At 29.5% G+C, this 26598-nt stretch overlaps 1 protein-coding gene across 1 annotated transcript in view; it reads right to left on the bottom strand.

Moving 5' to 3' along the window:
• Window positions 1–7493: 7493 nt before the first annotated feature.
• Window positions 7494–26598, bottom strand: part of LOC129962632 (LHFPL tetraspan subfamily member 6 protein-like) — a 294024-nt gene continuing 274919 nt past the window's right edge. The window contains exons 2-3 of the mRNA XM_056076491.1: window positions 24582–24680; window positions 7494–12545 (exon numbers count right to left, since the gene is read on the bottom strand). Of these exons, the coding sequence (XP_055932466.1) occupies window positions 12427–12545; window positions 24582–24680 (218 nt within the window). The 3' untranslated portion in view covers window positions 7494–12426. The remainder of the gene's footprint in view (window positions 12546–24581; window positions 24681–26598) is intronic.

Below are 26598 nucleotides of genomic sequence, written 5' to 3'. Positions count from 1 at the left end.
CCTCTTTTAATAAATGCAATGAAATTTATGCTCTTTCCTTTTTGTTAATTTTTATTCTATTAATGAATAGAAAGGTAATCCTTAATGAATATCAATGAAAAATCATTACATTCTCAGAACAAAGAATTCTGATGACATACTCTCAACTGAAATAATTATTCATTGTTATATAGTGGGCTAGAATATATTGTCATATATTCATAGGCTTACCTATATATCATACAAATTATATATAGATAAATAAATAGGAAAACGTTAAATGTGATTCAATGCTCTTAGAAAGGGTGGCTTTATACAAAGGGGATTTATTACAAGTAGATCAGTAAGCGCAGTTGTAGTATTAAAGGCTACCATAAATTTGTATTTATTCTAAGAACTTAAATGGATTTTCTGAATCAAGAAACTATTGTGGGGAAATAAAAAGTAAAGAGATGCTAAATTAAACATACGCAATATACAAATTGCATGCAATGTGTTACAAACAACTGTCCATTTTTTTGATTATATCTAAGAATTATTTCCACTCTGAGACATTAAAAAAGTAAAAAATGAAATTATTAAAGATTATTAAGCATAGAATACTTAAGATATTCGACAGAGAACATATCTCCTTTTCTGGAATGAAATTTTATGCCGTAGTATTTCTAGAACTGCATACCAAAATGAAGAAGAAATTCCAGAAAGCTATATTCCATCAGAAATGGGAAGAAAATATTATTGCTAAAATTTCCAATAAATATAGAATTCTTTATTTACTGAGAACTATTTTGTAATCACAGATTTAATTATTCTACATATGTTAGCATTTCTGAATAAATTAGAGTAGGTTTTTTTTTTGGGGGGGGGGATTTATGTGTATCTGTCTATCGGTCAGTTGCTCATTTTGGAAATATAACAAGAAAAACAGAAACAGTTAGGGAAAGTGATTTAGGAATGGAGTCTTTTTATCAGGACAGAGAAGAAATACGTTAAAATAAATTTGTCAATCCATGCGCATGTCAACAATATAATTCGAAACCAAAACTAATCAGGTTTTCGAATAGCTGAACCACCAGAAATAAACATATTTGCCAAACTTCTGCCAACGATCTGGAAACGAATCTGCCAACGATTTAGATGTCTATATTCCTGTTTATTCCAATGTATAAAATTTATCACACAAAAAATAATCCAAACTAGATAAATAAATTTCAGTATCTGCTCTTGGTTTTGAAATTATAAACCTATTTTAAATGTTTGGATCAAACCAGCCAAAATGTACCATACGATGTATCTGTACCAACAAATTTGAGAGAAGAACAATCAAACAGCTTATATTATGAAAATGTAAATATGTCATTTATTCTCAGGTTTTGGAAGGAAAGAAACTATATTTGAGGAAAAGAAGTTAATATCATAAATGTGTGGAAACCGTAAAAAATAAAAACAAGTTGGTATATGCAGGCAAAATTTGAAGATAGCACACTGAAATGAAAGTTTGTTCCTATGATACAATTGATAATTTCAACAGGAAAGGAAGAATTAGAAATCAGAAGAAGTTGTCTCCTCGATATTTGCTCGCTTACTCTATAATGAAAGTAGCGTCCTTTCTTTCGCCACGTGCAATTGAATATCTCCAACAAGGAATGCTACAAGTGCTCAAATTTTATCATAATTCAGAGACAAAACACATGAACGTTTTGTGCTTTGTAATACCGAAGGAAACCCGAATATGTATTATGGAGGTTTTTTTCTTTATCTCTGATTGAAATCAAAATTTCTATATAGTCTGTTATGAAAAGATCACAGATATAAATCCAATAATATAAGTCGTTATATTTTTGAGTTATGGCATTTTGCATGCATATGAAAGTACAGACCAAAAGGAAGTTAACTCCTGGACGGATTTTATTCAAAAATTGATAAACATATCATTTTAAATGCTAAAATTATGTAACAAATTTTATTTTTCCACGTCATTGTACTTAGTTGTTATCACGTTTATATGCATACGAAAATACAGACGGTCAGACATTTGAAGGATGTGGTTAAATTTGATAGAAATTTCTCAATTTTGTATTAAAGGCACTTACTAAATTTATTCAATCCAGTTCAAAGCGTTTGTAAGTTATAGTGATCATATATTGACAATACGAAAACAAATAAGCATAATTCCAAAAAATATGTTTTTCTGATTTAAATAAACTTTAAACATGGAAGTACGTTGATTATTAGACAATTTCAATTCTTTTTCTTTTTGTACTTAGTATAAGAGAAAATGGCTGGGGTAGAGATAGTGTTGTTAAACAGTTTTTCTTTTACATCATAACACAAACTGCAATTATGTAATTCGTCATTTAATGAAAATAAATCAAGATCCAAAGAAAACTTTGTGAGAAAGTGTCAACTTTGAGCAAACACAACGCAAGAACATTAAATCTTTATGGGAACGTACTTAACAGAGCGAGAGTTTCCACCATTTCGCGCAAGCAATAAATGAAGAAACACCCGCAGTGACAGGGGAAAGAGATACAACGTAGAAAGCAAAAAGAAAAATTAGAAGAAAGGAGAAAAAAAAAGGAGAAAGAAAACTTGTTAAGAAGATGGTGCACAAGGCGACATTAATGTCTGTTTTATCTTGAGCACGACCTTTAAGGCAATCTCTATTTTCTTTTTACTCGCAATTGTAATTTTGTTTTCATTCAGGGAACTTCCCTTTTTCATTTCTTTGTCGTATCTTTTTCATGAAAAGACCGAGGGTGAAACCCGGGAAACCGCAGAATTTTATATATAAAAAGAGATAATTAAATTATAACAGAAAAAAATGTATTTTATGTTTTTCTTTTCGGTTTGGATTTTAGTTCAGAAAGGTGAGAAAACATGACATTAAACTTGCTACAAAAAGTTAAAAGATAAAATAAATTTATGTTCCGATTCTTAAGAATTCGGAAATATAGCAACAATTAAATCTTTTAAAATCTATACAATAACTAATTGTGTATAATAAATGTTTCCAGTCCTTGAAAGAAAACTTACAATAATGCTTTTAAATAGTTTAAAATATTGCAATTTTCCGAATAGATGAGACATAAATTTTCACAAAAAAAAAATGCGCAATAATGAGAATTTTCGAAAAAAAAAATTTCTTTTTCAATGTCAGGATATATACTACAGGTAAATATATACAACATTCTACCCAATAGTCTCATATTTTGATAATTACCAATTTTCTGATATTATCGCATAGAGGTGGTATGGTGTTGATAGGTATACATTTCTATAATTATTCTTGCTGGCTTTCCATCCACCATCTTTACATATGGTGTGTGTGTGGTATGGTATAGTTAAGGTTTTCTGGCACAAGGTCCAATTTAGGACAAGCTGCGCCACCCACAAGGATATTTAAATAGTTCCATCATAAAAATGTAAAATGTGTCAATAAAACAAGGGTACATTGTAAAACGTCAAAAGTTTAGAAGGTCTATGATTTATAATGATTTGGCACAAGAATAAGAATAAAACTCAAATTTTAAATGCTATGAAAGAAACCAATGGCTTTTAAAAAGTCAAAAAGTTTTAAGTGAGGTTTCTCACCCACAAGGTCTTGTAAATTTAAAATAGGCGAATGAAAGTGAGTTAAACGATCAGAAGTAAAATTAGGACATTGAATACGAATATGTGCAATAGAATTGATCACTCCACAGTTCGTACAATGAGGGGCTCGTTCACCAAACAGAAAATGTCTATGCGTATACCTTGTGTGTCCGATTCGTAGACGAATTAATTTTACATCTGCGCATCGGTTTGGTAAAACTGACCACATATTTATTTTTGGTTGAATAGCATGTAGTTTGTTATCACCCTGTGTGTCCCAAACTTCTTGCCACTTTTCATTGATGTATCGTTTGATTGATTGATTGATTGATTGAGTGTGTGTGTGTGTGTGTGTGTGTGTGTGTGTGTGTGTGTGTGTGTGTGTGTGTGTGTGTGTGTGTGTGTGTGTGTGTGTGTGTGTGTGTGTGTGTGTGTGTGTGTGTGTGTGTGTGTGTGTGTGTGTGTGTGTGTGTGTCTGTGTGTGTGTTGAACTAGAGTTTCCAATCTTAGTTATATATACTTTGGAGGATGGAAATGTACGCTTTTGCTTGCTTTCTGTATTTTACATAATTAAAAAAAATAGATTTTGAAGTTTTTCCTTCATAATTTAAGAAAATTTTTCCATACAAATTGGTTTTTTTACACCCTTTTAAATTTCAAAACATTTTAATTTCAATAAAACCAATTTAATTGCTGTAAAATTCTTTTGTCTATACTTAATTAACTTTTAAACATATTTGTAAGTATGTTTCACAACAATATATTAGCTGTTGTCAATGAAAATATTGCTGTCAATTATTCAGTATTTCGTCAGTTTTCCGATTGCTTGATTTTCTTCCTTTGTTGAAGAACAAAGAAGAATCTTGTTTGATATCTATGTAATTTGTAAAAAATAAATAAAAAGTGCAGTTACGATACCGCTAAATAAATTTAGAGAGGAATCAGATATAATAACACTGTGAAATTATGAACTGGTTTCCATTAGAAAAGTTCTTATAAATGATGAACAGAGCATATGCCACTCTATCAAAATAATACGGTTTTAATGCCTGGCAGTTTAATGGAATCATCGACATGAAGTTTTATCGAAAAGATTTAACTGAATTTAAATATAAGTAATATCTTCGGAGAATCAGTTAACCACCAAAGGTGACTAGATCAAAATAGTTCTCAAACCACAACTACTCTGCCGATTTTGACAATTTTTAATTATATGAAAGTCGAAGAAGCATAGATACGTCATCAATGAGCCCCTATTCTCAATAGTTGTCCATTTTCGAGAAATCTCAAAAACGGTACTTTACTATATATTCTCAGTGAGAAAAAGCATTAACTGTGTTATATGCAATCATAATTAAACAAACAAACTAACTAATGTACAGATTTCGAAAGTTTTTATTTTATATGAAAATTTAGGACCCCAAGTTAGATCAATAAACTTCGTGCCACCTTCATGCACGAAATATTGCGGGGAAATAATTTGCATGAATGCATGAAATATATGCATGAAATATTGCGGGGAAATAATTTCCGACGGTGTTCCCAAACTCAACGAGTGGACGTATTTCGCCAATTTCGTCTACCCTTAGAGCATTCTGATTGTTCAGCTGTTTTTCCTACCATTGTTATGAAATTGCAATTTCAAATAGTACTTTCTATTATTTTGATAAGATGTATCAAAATTGTTCCTAGACTAATATATTACTAGGTCAATATTACTACTATTACCGACTAATAATATAGTCGAAATAAGACGAGTATTAATAAAATATATTTAATCATATCAATCAACTATGATTTCCTCACAAGAAATATACAATATAAATATATTTATAATAATATGGTTTAAAGTACTTTTGCAGCCTATTATTTTAATTAGTCCTTGCATAATAATGATACAGCATTTTGACTGATTAGCTACACATTTAAGTAGCGAAATTGTAAAAAATGGCGGTGGAGAAATTGAGAAAATGATTCCAAATAAATGGTGCAAATGATGATAATAATGATATAACATTGATAATAACGATATAACATTCATAATAATGATATGCATTCTGATTGCTTAGATATACTTTTAAAAAAAAAAGAAATTTTGAAAACGGTCATGGCGAAATTCGTAAAATTGCTCCATATAAACGCTGATTAATCTTCTGTTCGGTTTGAGGAAGACGATCAAATAGAAAAGAGATGCAATTTATGATGGAAAAAAAGTGTTGATATTATTCTGTTCGCTGAGAATGGTTCCATCTTTCAAGTACCGCATACAATCAATGTAATGATCAGAATGCATTTAAGTTATGGTGCCGTGTCAAAACTTATGTAATTTCATCTATTACAGACTTTAATCTTCCAGATCTGTTTACATCGATGACGGAACTTCTCTTTTAAAGTTAAATAAGTTCTATCACAGTGCCATGCATTATTTGTGTTATATAAGAGCTCATTACATACAGGATGGTACCACTCCCATACATTAGCATAATGTAAGTGTTTTTTTCTTCAAGGTATCATGTCTTTTTTTATTGTTTTTCCTACCTAAAAACAAACCAGCTAAAATTATCTTCCCAAAACTTTCTCGCAATTCTACGTTAAAGATGTTATTTCCCTCTCCTCGAATAAAATTTTGGGAATTTCAGTAAGGCTGTGAATTCTTTGCTTGAAATTGGAGAACAATAGTAACGAAATATATATCTTTGGCATAAATCTGATACTTTTATTAAATCCATCGCACGATCTTTAGTGATTAATCTCTGGTATGCGGTTAACTCCTTAACTGTTTTATTTTCTTTACTATCTAATAAGATGACACCTTCTATTTTGGGAATATTTTCTTATTTTGATTCAAATGGAAATCCATTGAATACTTGACTTATCTATGTATTCGAAGTAATTTTAATATTGAATTATAATCGTTATGAATGGTTTATTTTTTGCTTACAACAATCAAAATTCGATAAATCGATGCACGTATGGCACTCGGACAAAACAGTTAAGCGGTTAATGCACAAATATCCGAATATCAAATATATATTCTGAACGCCTTATTTCCTACAACTGCAATTATAGCTATAATATAATCATACCAAATTTAATTTATTAAGTTAATGCATTTACATGCATGCGGAAGTACAAGCAGACAGACGGTCAAACTCTGCATGGATCTGGCTTAACATTTGATGAGAATCTATATTTTAGATATTAAACTGATATACCAAATCTTATTTATCTAACTCTGTATGTTTTGCAGTTATGTTATCTTGTACTTGGACGCCAGATAGACATACCTCTTCTGAAAGGAATTTGTTCAGTTGAACTGATAGAAATCTACAAACGTAATTTAAACACCGCGTACCAAATTTCATTAGCCTAACTCAAAGTGTTTTTAGCTATCTCGTTCACAAACAAACATATTCCGAAAATGATTTTTGCATACGGAAGCGTGGAAAATCAAAGTCTCGAATTTGAATTTTTTGGTGTTTACAACACTTGCCTGTACTTCGTATGCAAGAAAATATAAACACATTAACCATCGTTTTTGTTATTTGTATGAAAATCTTCAATTCCCTTTCTATTTATAATAAGGATTTCGGATTTAAGCTATATTTAAGTGTGTACGTATCCAAATTATATTTAAGTTTATTTAATTATAGCTTGCTAAGGTTAAATACTAGACTTACTTATATTGGATAAAATTGAATCAATTTTACTGTGTTGATTCTGTGTGTACTGTGTCTGTACTGTGTTTACTGTGTTGATTCAATATTGAGTTTGAAATAGTGCACTGTGTGAAACTGCATCTATCTGTGCAAACAATTATATCTAAAAGTATGTGATTTAGAACCGATTCCTCATGAAAAACTTAATCGAAATACTAAGAAAATGGAGAAGACACCAAAGAAATACACAAAATTTGTGAATAGACAAAACACATTTTATTATTTCACTGTAGTAACATTTTATGCACAGTTTCGCAAAAGCTATGCAATAAACAGCATTAAAAGTCTATAATTTTATAACAGAAATTCAATTTTCAGAAAACATGGTTACAATAGTCAAATCAGTTTGCAGTGTATATACGTCAAAACTCAATATTCCAGGAATATGTTCCCAGAGTTTTGCGAAATCATTTCTCCATCTTAAATAAGGTCCTAATTTTTCAAACATTCTTTTTGATTCTAATAAGGCACGTTTTGAACTATGGAGAAATAAACTTGATCCCAAGTAAATGTTTTCAGAATCAAAAAGATGCCTTCTGATTCAATGACGCGCTGGTCTTTTGACTCTTTTCATCCCATAAACATTAAAAGTATCAAACATAACAATATTTGATTGATATATTTATTAAACTACAAATATTACTCCATAAAATTAATCATAAGATAAATTGTTGAAGGATATCACCGGCTGTCGAATATGAGAACTGCCCTTGCATAGTCTGCACAACATCGGTTCCTATATTTACAAGACTGATATGGTGAAAGTGTTAGTTTCACGAAATTGTTATGCAAAAAGTCGAATTAAATTTCTCTAATAATGATCTACTCAATTTTAAAGAAATTTTTCGTTTGGTTTAACATATGACAGCAGATGAGCATAGATCTATGCCTCGAGCCAGTTCTCATACAGACAGTCAAGTTGACAACATAGATTTTCCAGACAAGTCGTTTGGGAAAAAAATGTCATTATTTAATTTTGAAAAAATCAAATGTGAATTATGTTGTTTAACATTACACATTTCATAGACTGAATTTAGTATCTATATAATTAAAAACAATAAATAAATAAATAAAAATATTAAATTATATTACTTATTATTAAAAATAATAAGTAAATAATTAAAAATATTAAATTATATTACTTATTAAAAATAATAAGTAATATAATTAAAAACATTAATTAATTAATGATTCTGATTTTATTATTTAAGACTGGCCCAAATGATCAGAAATTTCATAGATATTTTTAATTTAATTATTTTTTTTAACATTAATGCAACATTTTAACAGCACTGAAAAATTTTCACCTCAGAATTCTTCCTTTTAATCTGATAGCAAATATTTTCAACATATTCTTTATATACACATCCATAGCATGCATCCAACCTAACAAGCCAACAACAAAAAAAAAAAAAATGTCGAAATTTTCTGCAAAACAATTAGGTATTTTTTAATGAGTAAGAATAAGGTACAATTTAGATTTATGCGGATGTAAACAATTTCATAGTGGATTTTTAATTTAAAAAAATGTTATGATAAGTAGTTCATAAAATTGCCCATTAAATCATAAATGAAATCGAAATCTTGAATTTCCTATTAAAAATTAAATGAAAATGATTTTTTTGGAATTACATGATTACTATTTAAGAACATGTCATTGCCACCATTTTGATTTCTTCAAGAAATAACTCGTCAAATTTAATATTAGATTCAGCATGGGCAAGACCTAATAGCCTTAAAGCATTACCGACCATCTTAACTCGCTCCATAATATCGTGAATATTGCTTGATTTAAGAGCATGGTACTATCACATCGCCAAGATGTTCACTTTATAGCGACACACTATAAGTTTTATTCTATTCCAATAATGCCTCAAGTTTAAAGGAGAGACATATAGTTAGTTCCCTTTGACATAGTTAATGAAGATGATTTTAAGACTAGGCTTTTTGTTCCACGCTATATATCTTCGTACCCAAGAGATTCTTTACATTAATTTTGGATTTTCAAAAAAGTTTATCGTGCTTATTTCTTACATTATTTTCTTGGAGAGGGGGATATAAATAAAAGTAATTTAGAAATTTTTCCCGATTAAAAAAAATCTCAAGGTACTGTCTCCTCCATAACCATTAAATGCAAATCTGTAATTTTCTTTTAATAACATGTGCCAAAAATTTTATACATAGATTGGGATACCGCCTAGTTAGAAAATATATCAATGATAAAAATATATCAAATATGGAAATCAATAATAAATTTAAATTAATTCCAATGAATATGATAATGGTTATTGAAATATGTCTATTCTTACTCATTAGAATCAAAAAAGAAACGTTGTTTTCATTTGGGCAATCCATATATTCTGAAAACTTATTTGACATTCAGAAATAAATGATCAGTATTGAAATAGTCACTTCAAGTAGCACTATTTATCGAATCACATATAACACAAAACCACAAATTTTTAATATATATCGTCTTATGATTACATTACGAAAAATAAACAAGACAATGACACATAGTTGCTAAAAAATAGAAATGACTAAATTAGAGAAATTAAACTAAGAATAATTCTCATACAGTCAAGAAAAGGAACAACAAAATGCATTCATGTGATCCTCTTATACTTGATCAATGAAAAGCAGCACCAAAGAAATATTCGAATTCATTTTCTTTCCCAATGGTAAACATAATCTGGTACTTGTTTATTTTTACGGTTTCCGCGACAAAACGCCAAATGGTGTAAACCTTCGCCAACTTGGCGATTAGTAACTCCGCGTTGGCGATCTAGATGTAATATAAAAATCACCAGTTAACCAGGAAATGCTACCATCTTGCAATTTTATGTATAATGCAGCTTGAGGCCAAGTAAATACGGGGGCCGCAATAATAAACAAGCACCCATAATCTCATGTTACACAAGGTTATTCAATACAACTGAATGGCTAAAAGCTTCTTGTAAGTATTCACAGGGAGAAAATATCTGGATAGTTAAAGAAGGAAAATTAAAGTTCTTTTTTTTATGTACGTGTGTTTAAGTATGCAATAATTTCCCTATGTGAATTTATCGATCATTGAGACAACAGTCCCTACTCCATTCGCGCTAGATATTCTGAAGTATCATTACGGTCATTGATATATGTTCGATAGCCGCTTACATATGACTATTTACTTTTTCTGGAATTACATGTTGTACTTTCATTTCATTAAGGAATATTGTAAACTTAATCTTGATGCCTTTTTTTTGCATACAACAATGTCAGAAGATATGCATAAATAATGTTTCATATAGTAAAGAAACGAACTAGCGCATGGATACTGCCAATATGAAGATTTGAGGTTCACACAAACAATCATTACAGAGAAAAACAAAAGTGAGTATTCTTCAGAATTATGCAATGCTTTCTTAGTATAATCACATCAGCTCTTACAGATATTTGCAATAGTTTTGAATAACCCAGTATAATGATCCAGTTTTAAATCTTCTAATCGAAAAATTCAATTTATCGCATTCACTTTAAAACCAACAAAAGAAATGAAATAATTTCCGAAGAAGAACACATAGATATCAAATAAGAAGCGATCTTCTGTACAGTCTACTATGTATTAAAAGGGACATGCAAAACACGGCCTAAATGGGCCTGTAAAAAATCGTGTTAGAGAAATGCAATGCATCGTTTGGCGTTTAAATGCGCCTTTTAGTTTCAAACTTTAGTCAATCATTTGCGGATGATAGCAAATGATAGTAAAATGAGTAATGGCCCAAAAGCAATTTTGCATTACGAACGAATGCAGTTTCAGACCAAGAATTTCAAGATGAGATGGATATTTTAATAAATATCCAGTTTAGTATCTTTATGAGTATAGTTCCATCAAAGAGTGCAGCTGCGCATTAACAACAATCACATTTGAGACTACATTCTCGAAAATTAAAACCTTTACATCATACAGTCTGATATGTATGTTGTGAATAGAAGCAAACTGCTGCACAATAAATAATAAATTCTAAATAAATGAGCATGACACAAATTTTTCAAACAAAATTTCGGTATTTTCTTCCGAAATTGGAACTATACGGATCAATTGTGTTTATTCGAATTTTTTAAAGATAATTTTTTCTTAAGATGCTAAATGTTGTTGTTACGATCTTTTTTGAAATTCAATTAAAAAGTACGTCTTTGAGCCGGAGTGATCTAATGGTATGCTTTCAATTTCGAGGTAAGTGGATTCCAGGTTCGAAACCCAGTTCTGTTCAAAGATCTATCAAGTATGTGGCATATTTAATGTTTAATTTCGCATTGTGAACCAAAGGTCCTCTCTTTGATGTGGTCAGAAAATCTAGAAATAAGATGTTGGCTCAGATACTGTCATCTAATTGCGTATTAAAATTTTAAGCCTATTCTAAAATAACCGTTATGTATCTTGAAAACTGAACATTATAACTAAATTAAACTAAAACAAAATTGTCCGTTGTTATTGCAAATTGTTATATTCTCAATTTTTATTTCTCAATCACTTGCTAAGGAATCTCATTGCCATGCCATTACCCTGTTCACCTGTTATGTCTGGAGATTAAGAACATTGAGTTCAATCACTCCGTGACACTCCCCTCAAATCAGCAAAATTGTGATAACGTGATTTATAAAATTTTCAAATTCATTTATTTCAATATTATAGCATTATCTAATAGCTGAATTTATCATTAATTTGTTTTTATAGCTTGCAGCTGCACTCTTTGCTCTACTCAAACCACTTTCCCCTATTCTTAGTATTGTTATGAACAATGTAAAAAGAGTTTTTTTAAAAAAAACCACGTCCACCTTAAGAAATATTAATGTTATAACCAGCATGTTTTATAATATATTTTTACACTAGTTCATTTGACATTCATCACAAGGATGCCGTCCAAAGTTCGTCCGCGACATTCTTGCTTCTCTGCTTGTTCTTCTTGGCTTCTAATTTGCCTTCTTTAGTGGCAAGTCTTTGTCAGCTGCGTGTGATGGTAGCAATGTCTTCCTCATCCAGGTGCTGGATTTGCATCTCGAAGCTCTGCTGGCGAGGACGGTGCTGGCGACGGAGGAGGAACCGAGAATGGCCCTGCTGCTGGCTCTGGAAGGTGGACGTGCGTTGGTGGTGTCAGATGCGAAAAGAGTTCGGTTTCACATGAGAGGCTTTCAGGGATAAAATCACGCACAATAACAGGATGCCGACGGCGGTGCACAGGAGGTACAGAGACCATGATATCTGACAGGTGCCTGTGGAAAAGAAAAATATCAAGGTAAGTGGAATAGATTGAATATTCTCACATTATCAATTCGAATTGGCATTAAGAAATAACATATGTTTAATAACAAAGTAATTACAAAGTAATGCAATAATAACAAAGAATTTTTGTACAGTACACTCCGAGTATTTGACCTAATGTAGCAGCAGAGCCGGCCGGATAGCCCGGAGTTCTACTCCTTTCTTTGCCCACCTATACCAGAAGATAAAGTTTTTATATCAAACGTGATACGTATTTTCTCACTTTTTATTGAGTACTAAGCCTTCCATTGAACGCGGCTCAGTGAATTATAGAAACAATTGCCGGTAACCTATCGAGTTAAAATAGAAGACTCTATACTGGTAGTTTATATATGTTCAAATACTGCACTGAAAATAAGTTAAAGGATGTAAACTGTTCACATTTTAACATAAATTCTGAAATGCCTAACTTAAATGCAGGAAACATAAACAAATCATTAAAGTAAATCGTAGGCCTGATTCTTAAGAATGTCCAAGCCAACTGATTTTATTTTTTACTCATAATTGATTGAAAATATAACCCTAAGATAAGAGTCAAAATTTAGAGTTTTTAGTTTTTGAAAAAAATCCTTAATAGTTGACTGCGTCTGCAACTCCTTGCGTTCCTCATTTAATTAAGAAAAAAGAAAACTAGGCCGGATAGTACGGAAGCCGGATAATCGCGATATTCGGGAATGTGCAATATTATGAAATGGTTATTTGAGATGAATAATAGAACCTGAAGAATAATTTTGTACATGACACAAATAAATTCGTAGGTCAAGGGATTATCTTCTTAATTAGATGACACATCCTATTTTGAACATTCGTTATTTTCGTTTTTAAGACAATTATAAGCATGAGTATTTGAGATATTGAAGCGTTTCTAAATGATTTTTGCATTTTTAAATTTTTAATTCTGTCGCATAGTCGGAGACTTAAAATTAAACCTTTGCACTTAGAAAAATAATATGATGCATAATTATTCACCTAATATAATAATGCTTATATAGCTTTGAAATATATATATATATATATATATATATATATATATATATATATATATATATATATATATATATATATATATATATATATATATATATATATATATATATATGCAGTATTTTTAACAATCAAAATTAAATAAATAAATAAAATGTCAAAATGATGCACCATCTTGAATGGTGAGTGACAGGTACCATCCGAGTGCAAAGTGTTAAAAATTCAGAATTTCAATGCACGTTATGTATGCAAAAGGGTCAATATAATTTCGATCAAGTCTAAAGTCTTGGAAAGTCTAATATTTAAAGAAGTGTAGATTTTCGTAATATTTTGAGCTCCATATTGTAAATAGGATTCCGTACTGCAGGAGCAAATGATTCATCTGTTATCATACAAAAACGTTTATGGATAGGAAAGGATAAATTTTTTTAATGGAATTTTAGAATAAATATGAGCAAATCTCATATTTAAAAAGAAAGTCCTCCAAACCATAGTACATACAATATGTAGACTTATAGTTCAAATTGAATATGGCATGAATGCTTGGTTTTCATTAAATTATTTTAATCTACAAAAATTGAAGTATCCAAGATGTTATCAAAAGTTGAAGTTTTCCTCACAAATTTTTGTTGTTTTCCTCCTCAAAATATGAAACGTATCATCATTATATGTTAAAATAAATAGAGTAGGTACAAATTACAAAATAATTCATACTTCTGAAGATCCAATTGCAATTAAAAAAATTCATAAAATAACGGGAGCATTTAATTCGTGTCTCTGAGGATTATTTTAAAATGAGCAATTAAAATTTTTAATAAAAGTTGCGAATTATCAACAATGTGAGTACAATGCAATTTATGCATTCATTAGAGAAATATTGTTTTATCTTTGATAGAAATATTTAATGAATATTACAAATGTGCTTTTTCTGAATACAAATAATGCCGAAATAACTATGAAAGTATAATTCATCATCTCATTTTTTTTTTATATGAGTTAAAAATTATACAAAAAATATTTTGAATTGTCACAATTTCCTTTCAAATTTCCCCTACCATTGTTGTAACTGAAAAATCGTTTTAGTTCCGCTATTGGCGAGAATAGGCCTAATGAATTCTCGTATTACCTGTATAAGGAAATCTGCTGCTAATGACTTGGTGATTAGTGTAGACGCGAAGTGTGTAATGGGGAGCTAACGACTTCCTCCCTTCTTTCAAAAGTAATGGCAATCATTTAAATTTAACTTCCTTGCTTATGGAAATTTCTGATGATTTTTTTTCATTGGATGTAATTGATAATGTTTAATGATCGAAAATATATGAAGGCGGTTAAATACCTTTCTGAAGTTCAGTTTTTGGAGAAATGATGTATTGTTTTGTAATGTTTTGAATGTAAAGATTTTGACAATTAAAGAAGGATACCCTTTAATATCTATTTAGTTTACAAGCAAATAAAAAAAAAAAAGGAAAGTTACTGCATCGAGAAATTTGAAAGATATATGACCCGGATATTTATATTTTTAGTAGCATATGACGTTATTGGACTATCTCCCATAGAAAAATAAATGTACAAAACAAGCAGAAATAAGACAATTAAAATAATACGGCTTTAATGTCAGACAATCTAGCGGAACCATGAACATGAACATAAGATTTATCTGAAATCAAATATAACCAATATTCCCTGAAAAACACAGCTTGTCGACTGACTAGTCGCGACTAATAAGAAAATAAAAATAAAAAATGCAAATCAATAGTTCCATTTTTTATCCTCCTTTTGCATTGCAGAGAATGCAACGGTTCCGATTTGTTCAAAAATAGGCAATAAAAAAAAACTTTCGACGTTTAAATTTTAATGACATGGATATATCGGTTTTACAGAAATTTATATTTTTCTTTATTGATTAAATATGATTAACAGACTTATTTTTCAACCGGGAATTTTTTCGATAGTACTGACCTAAATTTAAATATGTTTAAAAATGCCTTTAAATTAAATTCATTACACTTGTCAGGATTAATATCCCTCCCTAACCCCAGATGGCAGCACATTCCCATTGTCTTGAAAGTTATGCAGAAAAGATTTCTTGTTTGCTTGGCAGTCAAGAAAAGTAGATGTTCACGTGTTGCGTGAGCGATCAGCAGCTCGAAAATTAAAAGCGACTAAAGTTATTTTAACTATAACGCAGAAACCCAGCGAATTCCTTGCGAAATTAGTAGTTTAAGAAGAAAATTTTTATTGCCTTGAAGAAATGTGCGTAACCCTGATATGAAATTGTTTATCGGGAATTGTATAAAAGTAAGGAATAGACCGATGTGAATAAATGGATGACTAGTCAATAAAACTTTTTTCTGATTTTTCTTGCATGGAATCTTCTATTTTTTGCAAACAGAAGCACAGAGTATATGCTCACGAACAGTACAGAAATACTTCGTTAGGGAAATGCCACCTATATTCGACAACATTCTTTTTGTAATTAAATTTTCCATTCGATGTTTCTTTAAACAAATTTTATGCAAAATAAGATGATGCGAAAAAGATTGCGATTCCACTTCTGAGACCTAAAGTTGCAAGGTTTTCATTAGAAATGAATCAGATAATGTCAAAGTTTGAAGAGAGCATTTACTAAAAGTCACTCAATTCTGCCTCAAAATAAGAAATCGAAGTGGATCAAGTTAAAATTTGCAGAAAAGGCACAGAGGTGCACCAAAGCACAGATTATTGAAAAATTTCTGATCCATACTCATTTATTTTAGTGAAAAAAATCATGATGCAAGAATGAATTTTTTGATTACCAACAAAACCTTGCTGTTATTCTAACCATGTACGAAATTCACGCTTCGTAATTCAGAATATATATCGCTTAAATTTACAAGTTTTTTCAACTCTTTTGTCTGCAATTAAAAAAGTGTCCGATAAAATATTAAAAAAATACCCACTATTTCGATTCAAAGTTATATGACACAAAACTTGTATAGCTGAACTCCAAGCACCATTAAGGTGGGATGTATGTCCCTATTCCCCCTTCAAAATATTTGTCTTTGAGCAATCGAAATTTGTAGAATAGAATTTTCAAATAATTATAGATCTATATAAAAGGGTTGACCACCATCCATCGACATATATTAGCCAACATTTAAACACAATTTTTTAAAAAGTAATAAAAATATTAAGATAAATAAATTTCAATATACGGTTATCGCATTAAAAATATAAATTTATAAAGATAAAAATATAAACATAATTGCAACTCTGTAGAATTTTCGTTCCGATCGGATTAACGAATAATTGAAAAGAGTACCCTCGGTTCTGTAGACTGTGCTGTAAAGGACAAGACGTAAAATATAAGTTGAAAGGATATTACCTCTGCTGACAATATATATGTCACTTTCTGCTAACTACTGTTCGTTTAGGAATATCATACCTTTTTTACAACTTCAGCCTGTAGAAGAGTGATTCGTAGCAAGTTAAGCGTATTCCCGTAGGTTTTGCTAGACATAATCTTTTACCCTGCTAAATGAGTTTTATTTCGAATTGTAATGCTTCACTTTAACTAGAAACTTAGGTATTTATTGTTTATTAACTTGAGGTCCCGTTTAATGCTATACTACAGCGGGCCTCCTAATTTTAAACTGAAATCAGATAACGAGGGAGAGATCTGAGATGGTCCTTCTTATTCCAAATTTCCACCAGCGGGAATCTACTGTCATAATATTTCTTCGATCTTACTGTGACTGCATTTATTGTTCATATGCTTAGTTTAATTTTCCAGATTATCCGCAATTTCTAAATTCGCCATGCAGCTTCGCAGATAATCACGATTTACCGTATTTCTAAAGAAATATAATCATCTCTTTCTCTACTTTACAGGCCGCGGTAGCCTGATGGTAAGGTCTCGGCTTGTAAACCGTAGGGTTTCAGGTTCGAGATCCGATTTCACCGAAGAATCGTCTTGTAAGAGAGTCTGTTATACGTTAAATCAGTCATGCCAAACGTCCTCCCGCTGGTGTGGTGTGGTGTGGTGTGGCGTGGAGAGGGGGGATGCCTGCTCAGGTGTCGTCCTCGTCATATGACCGCGGTTCAAAATTATGAGGTCCCTCCTAAAATAGCCCTAGTGTTGCTTTACAACGGGACGTTAATATAACTAAACTAAACTTCTCTACTTTACATTTCACACTAATTTGTGAAGTAAATGCTTCCTGCGCATGCTCGAAAGCATGCAGTTATTCCATATATTAGAAGAAAACAGTATATTATACTTGCCTAGAAATCAGTGAACCTGGACCGATACATCATCATGTTATCAAAGCAACAAATAAATTTAAGTGCAAAAAATACGGAATTAATGATAAAATCTAATTACATTTATCAATTTTATTATATTTAATGTCGACATAACTATTTTCCTTTTAAAAATGTTTCATTCTTTAAACACACAATTACAGCTAAATTAAAATTGCTAAAATTCTCAAAAGTCATAATATATCGTTGCATTCATTATTTAGAGAGTAGCTTTTACTAATCGGCAAAAAAAAAAAAAAAAAAAAAAAATGCTTTTAAAACAAGAAATATTTTTAAATAAAGCTAATGTTTCTCTTTACTAAATAATGCTGATATTCAAAACAGTTTAAGAAAGGCATTTTATCAAAAATTTAAGAGGCATTCTGTCTGATGAAATTATTTTTCCGCATTAATCTTTTAAATTAGATCCGCTTCGAGCAATTCACGCATGAATTATTTCAAAATACTTCAGACTTCATAAATTCCACTATTATATTTCTTATAATGAATATTAAACTGGTATACTTTAAAAAGTGAATTAATAAATAACCTGCCTTAAAAAAATTTCCATTTATGCGAGTTAGTTGAAAGGAATTTGAAAAAAAAAATTACCAAATAAGGATTATCTGCAAAGAAATTATATATTTAAAAGAAGAAAATAAAAATAATATTTCCCGTAAAGGCAATATTTTTTTTATTCAAAAGAAAATTTTGGAATGTATTTAGCTTAGAAGCTCTCACAAAATCAGATTGGATATACAGAAATTTGCATTTTTCATTTTCTATTTTTCTTGATTTATTCAACCTCCGAATAGACGGAATTTTAAATCGAAATCTTATTCGCTTTTTGATCTGTTCGAGTGCATAATTGTGTGTTCTCGATATTAATACAATATTTTATTGTTATTTAGCCGCCTTTGACGATTAATTGGTTCGTTTTGGAATACTGATTGTGTTCAATTAAATCTCTTCTCGTAACTGTTCTTGATTGTCCCAGGGAAAAAAATTAAGTATTAAATTAATCCGATTTTAATTTTTGAATTAATCTTTCATTTAATCTATTCAATGTATGAACCATTCGAATGGAATCAAGTATCATGACGTTATAATGTTACTAAAAACGTAACAGTCCGGTTCATCAGTCTTCTAATACGATAACATCATTCTCAATTCTTACGAGCCGCCTTTGCCGACCAACTGGTTCATCGGAAATAATGGTTATCTAAAATTTCAATTGAATCTTTCGAAGATAATATAGTGTGAAAAACGTTATGAGTATTTTTAAAAATTTTGAGAATCATGTAACTCGTGTGATTTAAGAATCATTCTAAATGTATATTCTTTGTGACAAGAAAGTTATTAATTTGCTACAATTAAATGATTACTTAATCGAAGAATTTTCTTAAAAACTTTAAGCAAAGAAAGAAGAATTATTCGGTATTAACCCTTATCGTGGCAAGATTGCTTTTTTGAAGAAAAGCAAAAAAAAAAAAAAAAACATACATAGGTAGCTATACATTTTTAATAGTATACCTCATTTTGTATAGTATACCAAACATACAACTTTATAAAAATTATTTTATAGTGGTAGTATATTTTTATAAAGTTTTATGTATGATATACTATACAAAATGAACATAAGGGTTAAAGTGTCGGAAATACTATTGAATATATTTCAAATCAGAGGTTTATTCTATAAAAAATCTATGATTAAATAAAAAAATAGCGGAATTCAACAAAGCACACTTATTTCTCTTTATTATTACTAGAGATTTATTATTTTCAGAAATTAATCATTTTTTAATAAATTAATTCATCTAAATTTCGATTCCATTTAAGTGCAGCAACTTGTTATGAATTGGATAAACGAATTCTAATCTTAGACAATATAAATGTATAATATAAAGCAAAATCTAAGAAACAAGGAAAAAAAAATTAAAAATTATATTTTTGTATACTAATATTAGTGCGTATCGAAAATGCTTTAATATGCTTTTTTTATTTTAAAGTTATTACAAGAAATACACATTTATTTAGCTAATAATTAAAATATAATATGCTTAGAAATTTCCATATGCAGAGTAGTTTTAGAAGGACATACCGTTAACTTAATCTTACTTAAAAGTATAAATTAGTAAATTTATATTGTTATACTGGTAATCTATAAACAAAGTATTAGTTTAAAATTGCAAATTACTGCTCTAAAAATTTTTTAAATTAAAAATGTGAAGCATTATCAATATTTTACAATAGTGCGATAATACAACAATGCTTACTTCATGTTTTCAAAATATTTGAAAAAATCTTCTCGGCTTTATGAAATTAATAATTATAGCTTTAATTGATCTTCTATTATCTAATTATCTTATTTGGTTACGACTCTAATCATTCCAAATAATAGGTCTTCTACAGTAATCTTAAGCAGAAATTATTTTTATCTCATTCTCTTTATAGAATCGTCTGAATATTTTATGCCTTAAATAAATCAATTTATTGCGATTGACTTATTTAAAACATAAAATATTCTGATGATTTTATAAATACAATTAGATAAAAATAATTTCTACCTAAGCTTACTGTATAAGTCCTATTAATTAATTAACACCTTTGAGGATAAGAATAGTTCCAAAAAAGAATAATTTATCTATCAAAAGACATGCTGAGAAATCATAACGACAGTTTGTATAAACTTCTTTGCTTTGTTACAAAATAAATGTCATTCCGAAGCGCTCCATGAATACTCTATTCATATTGAAAAGACGTGTCGAACACACGCAACTTCCAAGCTTCACAAAACCGAAGTATCATTTTACGAAAAAACTAACGAGTTTTCTTTTTTATTTGAAAAGAAGGACCTCTTTAAAAAAGAAATGTAATTATTTTACAGCCTCATTATTATTGTAGCAATTCTTTCTCACAACTTTTAAATCTTTGTTTATTTTTTCCCCTCTTCTAACCGTTTTTCCTCTCGTTCTTTTTGACAAATAATAAAATATATTCTCCGGCATTCTGAAGTACCAAAAACGTGTTATTCTTTTGAAAGAAAATAATTTCCATTATTCTTTTAAAAGTACTCCCTTTTCTAAAAGAAAAATCGTTTGCTAGTACTTGATTGCAAGGAGTGAAAAACAATTCGGTACTTTAAAAAGCATTAAATTAAAAAAAAAAAATTAAATTATTTTTTTAACCTGAAACAGTTTTCTTTAGTAAGTTTCCAAGTTGTTGGCACAGTGAACTATTAAATATGAAGTGCATATGTGTAGTTTTTCTTTCTTATTAGATAGAAGAGAAGTGGTTCAATATTCTAACAACTACCAAAAAATGATCACTGTATAAAAGGGGAAACAACAAAATAAGTATAAGACCTCTATAATTAATTTAATGTGAAGTTTGTCAGATTTAACAATAAATAAGGAAATAAAATAAAACAATAAGGCTGACTCTTTGATAAGCATTATTTTTGAGAAAAGTAAATTTACTTTTACAATTAAGGGTTTTCATAAGAATCGCGTGTGGTCAACCGTTTTTATAAAAAAATTCACATTACCACTTTGTTATTATGATTCCATGGAAAAACGATAAATACAACGTGTACTTGTTCAGTCAAATCCATAATTAAATGTTAAAAAAAAAGTCAGTGTCCAACAAATATAACTGACCATATTGAAATTTATTTCAGTAACCAAAACTTTCATATATTAATAAATAAAAGTGACTCTAAAACAGCCTATTCAGTTACTCGCACTTCATAGTACTTTTCACGACTCAACCTTTAACAGTTAAAGTTATAAGATCAAGACCACAGACACCCAATTCCAGTAGCTAGCTTTTAATTTCGTCTTCAGAGCTAAAAATGTCCTATAAACTCAAACGAGGCTTTCTCGCTCTAAAAGTACCTTTCTATCTGAACATTTCAGGATGCATTTCACACATAGGAAAGGATGTAATAGAAACACACGATAGAATGGGTCTTCCATAAAACAAGGAATTCCAATCTACAAGTTTACGAGGACTCATACCCTTCCTCTTTTGAAAGCCGAAGCAGAAAACGTAAATGCCGAAATTCGAGTAATTTCACGTGGGCTGGTTTACGAGTTTCACCACGAAAATAAGTACTTCAGAAGGTGAGTGGCACAGTCCGAGTAAAGCATTTTCAGTAAAAGTTATAAAAAGATGTAGTCATTGAATAGTCAGTATGGTTTATGTCATTGAGATCTTTAATGTGATGTTTATAAACAAAATGGTGTAAAAATATTGTTCACTGTGACTAAATAATGCATTGACGAGAAAAAAAACTTGATAGACTACTGAGACTTGATTTTAACTACTGCTAAAATATCAAAAATATATAATAAATATAAGAAGAAAATGGGCATTTACAAGAAGATATTGCTTAATGTTTTAAAGATATTTGTTAAGCAAATGCAATCCTTTCATTTCTACTCATAATAAACAAGAAAGTGTGTGTAAATGGGTGCGTTACTAAGCAGACTGTTTATTCAATTGCTTTCAAATAATAATAATAATAAAATGGAAATGCATTTCTCTCAGCTTTCTACTTGAAATTTTAATTAAAATTTAAGTTAAATTCGAATAACACAATTCCGATTTTTACACAATTTGGAAATATGTCTTTTTAATGAGATTAATTTAAAATTGTCTCGCAAATATTTCTCGAATTTCAGCAATGTTTAAAAACGTATTTTTGCAGAATTTTTCACAACATATTTCATTGTAGTAACAAATATCACTGCCCAAATTAGATGATCGCCATAGGTGCAACAAATTAAACATCAGTGACCAAATTACAAATACAGACATTACGAATTTAGAATATTAGAAGTCCAACAGGCCTATTATGGAATCAAGACGCTTTAATATACACAAAAAATAGAGGCTCATGATCAGAAAATCACTATCAACTAACCGCAATAACACAAGGCGCTCAAAAAAGAACTCTCTAAAAAGAGACTTCACCCAACTACTTCTCTTATTTCAATTTCTACAGATTCTCATCTATGCGCCTCTGGTAATTCAATAGATCCCGTGACAGGGCATTGAGTGTTCTAGAATAAATGGCGGAACTCGAATCCTAATAGAGTTATTGCTAAGATTCAGAAACATTCAGAATCCGCCAAAGTGGAGAGGCTATTGACTTGGTATATATTCATCGGCCATTGTTGTATGTGAAGTTATCTTATTTAAAGCGTAGGGAAACAATGTTACATATTCGTAACAATATGGATGAATGAACATCTTCATTCCGCAGAAAGTTAAACATGAAATTATTCGAGAAAATGAAATATTAATTATATAGTTTTGATGAGGGGCAACATCAAAAGTAAAAAATATTATTGTCAATTCCACATTCATTGATATTCTCAGAATAGTTTGAGAAACGAAAATCACCATGCTTCAACCACCAAATACATAAAAAACAGCATTAAATACCAAAGTCTCATTGTTATATATATTCCAATACATACAAAACCATTTACTTCTTCTAAGTAGGCTAATATTTAAAACTTCTACAAAAAGCACGTTTAATCTACTCAAGATCAGATTTCTGACAAGATTATTGCTCAGAATGTCAGGGAGAAAGTTTAAACATTTTATTAGTCAGAGCCTTAATCATATAAAGCAGTATTTGTTTAACAAAGTGCTTAATAAAGTAAAAAAATAGGAATTATATGAATTATAAGTATAAATAAAAACCTAACCAATATATTATCATAACTTCAAAAGTTAGCTTAAATATAATTTTAATTAAAAGCAATTTGCGCAGTAATGAATTTTAATAAATAAAACGTATACAGTTTCGTAAGGTTATTAATCTAAAATATAGATTAAATTTCAAATGTATTCAAATCAAACTAAAGAGATAGCTTTTTAAAAGGAACGCCTCGAAAAATGCACTGTTTAGAGTCATAAAATCTACCTCTGAATTTATCAAAATTTTCTATTAATACAACTAAGTATAAACTCACGATCTTCTAAGAGAACTATCGAGATTCATTTAATCTAACCACACATTTATACCCCAAACTATATTCACTAACTTTAACAAATATGTAGCGTTCCCAAAATGTGGAAAATGTTTACATAAAATATTGGATGCATTCAGGAATATGCATAACTAACATTTGATATGACATAATACATGTATAATATGGAATTTGCCTGATTTTAGCATAACTGGAATCCATGCACTGTTTCAGTATTATCTACTAAAATAAACTGCATTAACTATTTTAGATCATAAAAAATTATTTACTACAAATTTATCAGTTTTAAAATGGAACATTTACACATTCTGATTTGTATTGTACCTACTTAATAACTCAGAAAACGCACAAAAAAATATTAAAAATGTTTAGTGACTCAAATATGATTTTAAACTATCACATTAATTATTATTTTGAGGTAATAATATGGCAACATCTAAACCTGAAAATAATGTTCGCGTAAGTCCGATGAGACAGAGACTTAGATATTTCACTATTTTATCTCAAACTATAATAAGTATCTTTATCAGTTCTTTATAAAGTAATTAAATTAATTTTCTTTCGTAATCTTAAAATTGTTTTAATATCCCATCACTAGAAAAAAAATGTCTCTTAAAATGGTGAATCATTTAATTTTTTGAATATATAATCTTTTTCTGCACTTCAATTTAATACATCAAATTTCAATATTTTATAAATGATTACAATGTGACTTACCGAGTCTGTAGGCTTCCGAGTCCGGCCCGCAAACATCTCGGATTTCCCGACTGGACCAGCCATTAGGATAAATGCAGCAGCCGGTTGCAATTAACAGAGCTGAAATGAAGAAGAACATACTTTTAAGTATACATTTTTATGTAATAATATCAAACGCTACAATATGAGTAAAGACTGAATAATATGTCTATGAATCGCATTATAAGTTTTGGTGTAATATTCAAGAAAAGAATAGATAGTAATTTATATCATTATGATTCAAAAAATTCTAGGAATAATTAAACCAGGAATTGCCATCAAGATAACAAGAGATAAAAAAATGACATGATATACAGATTAACAAGATGGTATTTTTCAACCATTACAGATGGATGCAATATTATTATTTCTAGAGAACAGAATTATATTATTTTATAGTTCATAAATTATAAGTGTCATTCAAAATGTTTAGAAGTTTATTGAAAGAATGGAAAAAGAATGTATTTAGTTTACAGTAAATCACCATGATTTTTGTTTAAGGTGAAAATTGCAAATATAAATTATTGAAGATTTGAGAGCAAATTTAGCGGTAAAACATATTCCACAACGATTGACGATATATGAATTAGAATCGAACAGATATCTTTCTCGAAAATTCTTTATCCTGTAGCGAGAGTTTTTATTGTAGTTTTTCCGAGAGACAAATATGAAGTTAGTTTCATTGAGCTCAAGCGAGTAGTTGAGTGAGGTCACTCTTAGAGAACAAAGAATTTCAGAGACAACTCCAGCCAGTTGTCTCTGAAATTTTATCTACAAAAAAAAAAACCATTCTGAAGTAGAGACACATCTATACCCTGTTTTATAATAAGAGAAACGTAATTTATAAGAATTATTAATACAGATTTCTTTTGACAATAATTAGTAATTAATTTTTCAATAAGGTAAAAAACGTGTCTTATAATCTAAATAATACTTGGTAGCCAGTCCATAAATTTATTTTACCCAACTAATAAAAAGTGGCTCCTTTATACCATCTATTAATACTGCGAAAATAATTGCAAAAAAAAAACTAGTATTAAAAAAAAATCTCATGATTTTTATATTACCTTCAGGAATTCGAAACAAAGTAATCTAAGCAATGATATGTATTAAAGAGTAACAAGCTCAGAATAATAATCTCCTGATTAGAATTATAATCGCAATGATGTCAACAAGAGATTTCAAGGTGACATTGATATAGGCCATATCCGGCCGATGACAGATCATTTCCACAGGTGGCAAGTTCCATCATCAGAATAGGGGAAATGGACCCTCAAGCATTATTATATCCCTAGGAAAAATGAGAACCCGCTTTCTTATCCAATGACTTTCCACCTACGAATTTTAGTTCCCGCAAGGAACTATAAAGAAATTTAAAGAAACAAAAAAAAGGATGCTAAACCATTTTTGAATAAAAATTATTAAATTTATATTGATTTGATTGGTTTTTATTTTACTTTAAATTTTACAACTCAGCTATAAAATATATTTCCAAATTTTTTTGAGAAAAGTTTAAAATTTTATCTAAAAAAATTAGAATATATTAGAGTTATGAAGAAATGTCAATTTTGGAAATCTATTTGAATTATTTTACAGTATTAAATAGAAAAAAATACACATTCTTGCTTCAGAAATAAAGATCATGATAAAATGGATTCAAAGGAACTAAAGGGTAGTAAGTTCAACAGCTCCTACTGTCCCCCCCCCACCCCAACCAAGAAAACCAACGATAACTTCGAATTTTCAATTAAAGTAAGTGCTCAAATTTATACAACATGGAAAAAACTTCAGGAACTTTCACAGTGGATAATTTTTTTAAAATAATATCAAATACATCTTATATATATCTTAAAGAAAACTAATTAAATAAAGAAGTAAACTTTTGTACATATACATCTAATCGCGCAGTAAAGGAATTAAAAGATTTTATTTCTTTTAAATGCGACAATGTTTTAAAACGTTGCAATTTTAAATAAGACTATTTTCAAATAGTCATGTC

The sequence above is a fragment of the Argiope bruennichi genome, chromosome 1 (genome assembly GCF_947563725.1).
Source record: "Argiope bruennichi chromosome 1, qqArgBrue1.1, whole genome shotgun sequence".
NCBI classification, from domain to species: domain Eukaryota; kingdom Metazoa; phylum Arthropoda; class Arachnida; order Araneae; family Araneidae; genus Argiope; species Argiope bruennichi.
This window is presented reverse-complemented; position numbering and strand designations above follow the sequence as displayed.